This window comes from Lemur catta, chromosome 4 (assembly GCF_020740605.2).
Source record: "Lemur catta isolate mLemCat1 chromosome 4, mLemCat1.pri, whole genome shotgun sequence".
Taxonomy (NCBI): Eukaryota; Metazoa; Chordata; class Mammalia; order Primates; family Lemuridae; genus Lemur; species Lemur catta.
The window spans coordinates 34839674-34847669 of NC_059131.1; the positions used below are offsets into that span (position 1 = coordinate 34839674).

The following is a 7996-nucleotide window of genomic DNA, read 5'->3' on the forward strand; positions in this document are numbered from 1 at the left end:
AGAGCAGGAGTGGCTGAAAATCTGTGTGTGTCAGACTCCCAGGTGCCCTTTTCCCTGAGCAGCCAGGAGACCATTGTTCCTTTACCTTGGGTAAAACTAAAGGTTTAGAACTTAGAGAAATTTAATCTAAGAGGTTCAGTCATAGGTGAAGTTGGGATATCTTTGGAAAATAAGGACACCTTTTGAAAAACAGGCACTAAATAAAGTGGCTAAGTGAAAGTATGAATATTGAGATTGAAACCTCACCATTCCCCTTTCCCAGGCCTCAGAACACAGCAGTCAGGTGTATATGTCCTAGATAAAAGGTTGGAACATTTCTCTCTGGGATAATTCACCAGCCAGGAGACAAAGCTTATAGGTACTGACTTGTAGGGATCCCCTAATATACGAGCCAACTCATTGCTTCATCACCCTGTAGTAAATCCAGCCAGTGGACAGCCCTACGCATTTCAGACAGAGCCCCTCTCCTAATCATTATTTCAATGTTAATGGGCAGCCAGGGATCATCAGACACTTGTGAAAGCCTCTAAAATGAAAAACAGATTTAAAGATTCAAGGAGAAAAAAAGGCACTCAGAAGAAACAGATAAAAATATTTACAGTGTTGATTTATGTATTTAAGAAAAAAGGAAGAAACATTTTAAAAGTTTGCATCCTAAGAGAAATGAGATATTGCATATGGGAAACTAGAATAGGGTGCTATTAAAACAAACATGCAGAGAATAGGAAAATGGCCTTAGAAATTAAAATTGTGATAGGAGGGTATAACTGTAATAGATGTGTTAGAAAGTGAATCTGAAGAAATTTATCATAAAGTAGAAAAAGAAAGGAAATGCAAAATAGAAAATGCAAGATAATCAAAAGATCTATCTTAGGTCTGGTGTCTAATGATAAGGACTTTTACAAGGAAAGGAGGAGGGCAATGGGGAAGACATTGAGAGGGCCCAGGACAATGAATGAAAAAAAGGCCACACTAAGGAGAAGCTACATTTTTTCAGAAAATAAAAACAGGTCACATACCGAGACTAGGAATTGGCATTATATTGACCTTTTCAACAGCTACACATAGAAGTTAGAAAACAATGGGATAATGCCCTCAAAATTCCAAGGATAAGTTATTTCAAACCTTGAATTTTATTCTGAAACAATTTTAAAATGAGGATAAAATAGGACATTTTCACAAGAGAGGTAAAGGGAATTCCTAAATGGTAGTGCAGGAAAGTCACAGGACAGCACAGTGTAGCAGTGTTGACTTCATTGAGAGTTGTTTTACAATCCTGTTAAAGAATTTGTGAAAAAATGCTATACAGAGAAAACAAAGCAAACAAAAAAGAGGCAGTTATTCTAGGAAAAACAAATGTACAAGAAAGGAAAAATAGCTTAACTGCATACAATATTCTTATGGTCATAGTGAAAACACTGAATATCAATTTAACCAAAAAATGTACTTTTAACTGTTTTGGGGAGGAGGAGTAAGGATAAATGAATATTGAGACTATGGTTTAAAAAAAAAATCTGAAACCATTATCTTCCATAGTATGAAGTCAATAGATAATGTCAAAACTGAAAAATCAACAAATAGCAATATGAACATGTTACCTAGAAATGATGAGGAATTTGAAGTCATAAAATGGGAATCAAGGATGGGAAGAGTGTGCTGGGTGCTATTTTTTGTTAGAAGACTTGCATTAGTATTTGACCTTGAAAGCATAAATATATATGAATTAGGTAAAAATAAAAAGCAACCTTAAAATAAGAGAAATGAGAAGGAAGAAACTAGGATACAAAGGGGTTAGGCTATTGGAAGAGTACATCTAATAAAGATAATGGAGTCACCAGGAATGTGGCAGGAATCAGGCTATAATAATAGGACTATGAGCACAGAACTGAAATCTTAATGTAAGAAGTAATAACAAGGCATGTGCAATTCAAATGGTATAAGCCTCGAAAAAAAGATTTTTGCAAGAGGGAGGAAACAAAATGTTCTGAGATCAACATTAATGAGATTTAACAGTTCCATGTAATAGGAAATTCATTTAAATATATACCGACTACTGTGTGAACTTCCCATGTGCCTAAACAGCATGCTTTTAATAAAGAATCATCTGAAAATACATTTCATGATATCACAGACATTAATTCTCTCTGTTGGTGTTACCATTAGTCAAAGAGCCCTTTCTGAAAGAAAATAAGGGGAAGATACGTAATTCATTTGAAGAAAGTTTATTCTGTATTGTTCCCTTGACCGAAGTCAACTTCTTAACACAGGTATTCATGACAAAGAGAATTAGTCAAAGTTATGGAAAGATCAGCTCTAATGACTTTTACCACTATAAGAAAAAATACTTAAATAGTTTTTCAAAACTGATGCCAAACTTAAGAATAGTGCATAATTTATAGATGATAAATATGAACAAAAAAAAATTAAGAAAATTAAAATTGCCATATTTATTAAATGGCAAAATAGAAACAGAGACCTTTTGAGAAAAGTTTTTTGTTATCAAGATGTGATAAAGCCAGTTGAATTTTAAGTTTTCCTATTTCTTGTAATGTTGACTTTCAGGTATACTGAATTAGACAGTATACTTGTCGATGTAGTCTTAAAAGAATTTGTAAGGTGCCATAAACTGCTTTACATTTTTTTTTAAGGAGCAAGAATAAAGATGCCAAATTACATGTTTTTTGTTTTGTTAATAACTATAGCAATAATCATAGCTTTTTTTCTGTTACTCTATTATTTTCATACTTCCAGGATTAAAAATTGGGAAGCTTAAAGACACCTTTTCTAAATATTCTCTTTATTCGTATTTTACTTTTCTATTCAAACTGCTTCAAAATCATAGATAAAATTTGATACACTGTAGGATAGGGAGGGAAAATATGGGATTTTTTAGGTGACTAAGCTGTAAACTTTAGAACAGTAGGGAAAGGGTTGATAAGTGAAATTGCATAGATTGCTACTTAAAGGTTTTTGAACTAATTTTAATGTGTTACACAAATGTGGTCCTGGTTGTAACTTTTGAAGAGTTGAATACAGATATGTCTCAACAGCACAGAACGTATTTTGTCTTTGTAATATTCAAAGTAAGGAGACAGAAAACAATGTGATAATGAAATTAGGTTGATACACGGGGAAAAAAAAAACAGAGTTTAATTAAGAGAGTTTATTTCCTTTCACCTGAGTTCAGAGTATTTTACCTGAAAGAAAATGGGAAGTGAGGACTGGCTTGAACAAGGTCAGTGCCACTGCAGGGCCTGGTGGCCTTACTCCTGCCAGACAGAGAGTTTGCCTCATCCCCTCAGCAGGGCAACGTGAGGCCAATTCTTGACCCAGGATTACTGAGATTCCTAATGAGAAGGGGAGTGGGTACTGCCTTTTCTATCTTCACATGCCACTTTAATTAATTCATTTTTCTCCTTTTCCTATTTTGCCTTTAGATCTTATAATCAATGGATAAAGTGGGGAAAATGTGGAATAACTTCAAATACAGGTGTCAAAATCTCTTCAGTCATGAGGGAGGAAGCCGTGGTGAAAGTGTGGACATGAACTCCAATAGATGTTTGTCTGTCAAAGAGAAAAACATCAGTATAGTAGACTCAGCTCCTCAGCAGCAAAGCAGTCCCTTAAGAGAAAATGTTGCCTTACAATTAGGATTAAGCCCTTCAAAGAATTCTTCAAGGAGAAACCAAAATTGTGCCACTGAAATCCCTCAAATTGTTGAAATAAGCATTGAAAAGGATAATGATTCTTGTGTTACCCCAGGAACAAGACTTGCACGAAGGGATTCCTACTCTCGACATGCTCCATGGGGTGGAAAGAAAAAACATTCCTGTTCTACAAAGACCCAAAGTTCATTGGATACTGATAAAAAGTTTGGTAGAACTCGAAGTGGACTCCAAAGGAGAGAGCGGCGCTATGGTGTAAGCTCTGTCCACGACATGGACAGTGTTTCCAGCAGAACCGTAGGCAGTCGCTCTCTGAGACAGAGGTTGCAGGACACTGTGGGCTTGTGTTTTCCCATGAGAACTTATAACAAGCAGTCAAAACCTCTCTTTTCCAATAAAAGAAAAATACATCTTTCTGAATTAATGCTTGAGAAATGCCCTTTTCCTGCTGGCTCAGATTTAGCCCAAAAATGGCATTTGATTAAACAGCATACAGCTCCTGTGAGCCCACATTCAACATTTTTTGATACATTTGATCCATCTTTGGTTTCTACAGAAGATGAAGAAGATAGGCTTAGGGAGAGAAGACGGCTTAGTATTGAAGAAGGGGTTGATCCCCCTCCCAATGCACAAATACATACATTTGAAGCTACTGCACAGGTTAATCCATTATATAAACTGGGACCAAAGTTAGCTCCTGGAATGACTGAAATAAGTGGGGACAGTTCTGCAATTCCACAAACCAATTGTGACTCGGAAGAGGATACAACCACCCTGTGTTTGCAGTCACGGAGGCAGAAGCAGCGTCAGGTATCTGGAGACAGCCATGCCCACGTTAGCAGGCAGGGAGCTTGGAAAGTCCACACACAGATCGATTACATACACTGCCTCGTGCCAGATTTGCTTCAGATTACAGGGAATCCCTGTTACTGGGGAGTGATGGACCGTTATGAAGCAGAAGCCCTTCTTGAAGGGAAGCCTGAAGGCACATTTTTGCTCAGGGACTCTGCGCAGGAGGACTACCTCTTCTCTGTGAGCTTCCGCCGCTACAACAGATCCCTGCATGCCCGAATTGAACAGTGGAATCACAACTTTAGTTTTGATGCACATGACCCATGTGTATTTCACTCCTCCACTGTAACAGGACTTTTAGAACATTATAAAGATCCCAGTTCTTGCATGTTTTTTGAACCATTGCTGACTATATCACTCAATAGGACTTTTCCTTTTAGCCTGCAGTATATCTGTCGTGCAGTCATCTGCAGGTGCACTACATATGATGGAATCGATGGGCTCCCTTTACCATCAATGTTACAGGATTTTTTAAAAGAGTATCATTATAAACAAAAAGTTAGGGTTCGCTGGTTAGAAAGAGAACCAGTCAAGGCAAAGTAAACGCTCCTGCCCCCAAAGGGTATTCACTAGGTCTGCTTTCATGTGCATCAGACAGTACACCTCTAGCAAGCACACATCAGTGCTAGGTTTTTTCATACAGTATGTAAGCTTAGTGTTAGTGTCTGTCAGATGCAGTCTGCTGTTACTTATTCAGATAAACGTGGTGCCTATTGGAACAACAGGATAGAGCTACAGGTGTTCAGTAAGCGACAAAAACCTTTTGTTGATTTAGTTAACAGTTTGGTTTTTAATGGCTGTAGTAACTGAGTGAGGCAACTGTGGGGCATTTGCTATGAAGAATTCTATTTCTTACTGAAGAACAAATTATTAATATTGGATGAGTATTTCAGCAGTGTGATTAATGTTTAAAAGTATTTTTTCTAAGAGTTTTTCTATAACCTTCCAAAAGTAGTGATGTTAATAGTTACTATAAATCAAGCTTTGGAAGTCTAAAAAATAAAAGACTGCCTTCCTTTTAGAAAAAAAAAATGCAATTTTCTGGCCACAAGGGCATAGTGCAGTTCACTTAAAGTGTTGATGTAGTTTATAGTCAGACTCCTTTTCTCTTCTGCAAAAGGTACTGTTAAGTAAACCAGGTTTTCTAAATAGTTGTTCTTAAAATTTCACTTAGGAAGTTAGTAGTAGGATTTTATTTAAAGGCCCTAGGTATTAATTTTTTAATGAGTGCTTTAACTTAAAACAGATATTTGAATAGCTGCTGCAACATAGTGTCTTGTGTGTGATTTTTTTTAAGTTGACATGTGCAGTCTAATCGTTTCATAAAAGTTGGATCTTTTCCTGTGCCCATCATGAGTTTGTGAACCATGAAGAAAATGAGACTAGAAGATGCCCAAACAAGTCAGATAATAGTAACTACAGTGGTTGCTAATGTTGAGATTATTAAACTGTAATTAATAATTTGGATGGCAGTATTTATCTCTTGGTTGTAAACTCTTATAGCTGAATTACTTAAGTATAATTTATAGAATTTCAGTGCAGTTAATTCTTAATGGAAAATCTGAAACCTAAATTGCAGATTTAAAAGGTACTGTACAACCATTGTATCTGTAAATAACTTTAATTAGCACCTTTTTGTCACTTAGAATAATATGTAATACTACTTGAGTGAACTCTTTTGGAAGTTATATCAAGTTCTAGTGTTTGCTTCTTAGTAATTGAACTGAATTTACAGTTCTGTCCTAGACATTTTGCACTAAAGTAGCCAAATCCATTCTTGTGTCTTTTTGTTAATGTGCTCTGTACCACTGGTGAGTGCTCCATAGTTTCCTTACCTGCTGCTACAGAATGTTGTTTTACATCCCTATGGCTATTGCCAAGGCTACAAAAAAGAAAAAGCTATATTTGTATGCAACACTAACCTTTTGACTGCTAATGTATGTTTCTGCTTGCTGTGCCTTGTTATGGCTGCTTTTTTGTGCTAATAAAGTATGTTTGGTGTTCTCCTTGTATATCTGCTGTTTTATACATTTGCAACAATTTCTCTTATAAATGGAATGGTTTGGGGTTTTTAAATAAGCATTAACTGACAATCTACTGTAGTTAATGCAGAGTTACTGTACAGTCTAATATTGACTTAGCAGAATAAGCTAACTCTAAATTTAATGCTCTACATCTTTCCAATCATAATCACATATACTGTGGAACAGTATCTATAGTTATTACAAATTACTGTACAGTTTAGGTTGTAACAAAACTAACAGAGAAATAATAAACCTATTGATTGATTTCTCTGCTTGTAAGTGAAACATTGAAACTGTCAATGACATGTCATATAGCCTCCCACTGCATCAGAAACAGGTTAAATGAAGTCTTGTGAACTAATAACACATCAGTACCATTTATTGGTTTGGGGACCATTGTAATTGATGATAATGCCCAAAATGTAGAACTTTAACCAAAGACTTATCCATTTTAAAGCAAAATGGGGATTGGAGGGACTTTTAATTTATGCTATTTCTAATAGAAGTCCCTAAACAACATATACCAAAGTGTTTGAGAACTTCATCCAAACCTACTTTAAAGCATTATGTGCAATTAAGTTGTTATGACATAATTATATTGCATTATTGTTGGGTCCGTTTTCTTGAGCTTATAATGTACCTGGGAAATAAACCTCTTAAGAAAAAAAAAGTCCATACTGATTATTGGGGAAGGTATATATATACACGAGCAAGATTGTGTTTTAGAGTGGAAACTTGAAACTCCAAGAAAGCGCTTGATGTTTGTTTTTATATACTTGTAGCAAATTGGTGTTCTAACTGTAGTTTTATAGGAAGTGTTAATGCTTTTATGTATTTCAGAACTTTCATATGTTAAATGGAAATTGTTTTAAATGTGTAACTATTTGAGTTTATGTAAGCATGTATACACTGTGCTAAAAGTCACTTATGTTTCAGTTTGTGTATAATATCAATATGCAACTTTTGGTTTAAATTTTTTTCTTTAAATATTAGTGGCTTACATTTAAAAAAAAAATCACCAGCATGAAATTGCACCTAAGTCTATATTCACTGTGTCCTTTTCTGAATCTCATTGTAACCTGTCAACTAAATTTTGAGTTTTTATGGTCTTTTTGAAGTGTGTTTTAATACAAACCAGGAAATTCTTTAGGAGTTGGGACACATCTTCATAATGAAATAATTCACCCAAGGAAAGGTTGCTTAGATTCACATCCATTTTCATTCTTTCATTCTCTCCCTTCTCCACACACCTCTCTCTCTTTCTGTATGTATACATATACATTTATAAACACACACATACATATTTCTGGTGTTAACATTAGACAGTATTGCCACCTGATTTAAAATGATTTAGAGGCTTTATTCCACAGATACTGCCTCGGGAGTATCCCTGTACCATTCAGATTTTATTATCTGCACCTCAAGTTTTGCCTTGCTACTATAGTCTGTTTGTAA

At 35.4% G+C, this 7996-nt stretch overlaps 1 protein-coding gene across 5 annotated transcripts in view; it reads left to right on the forward strand.

Annotated features, from left to right (window-relative positions):
- SOCS5 (suppressor of cytokine signaling 5) overlaps nt 1–7652 on the forward strand; it is a 50103-nt gene extending 42451 nt beyond the window's left edge. For all 5 annotated transcript variants that reach the window (XM_045549539.1, XM_045549538.1, XM_045549542.1 and 2 more), the window contains exon 2: nt 3438–7652. In XM_045549539.1, coding sequence (XP_045405495.1) covers nt 3450–5060 — 1611 coding nt within the window. In that variant the 5' untranslated portion in view covers nt 3438–3449 and the 3' untranslated portion in view covers nt 5061–7652. The remainder of the gene's footprint in view (nt 1–3437) is intronic.
- Nucleotides 7653–7996: the final 344 nt, after the last annotated feature.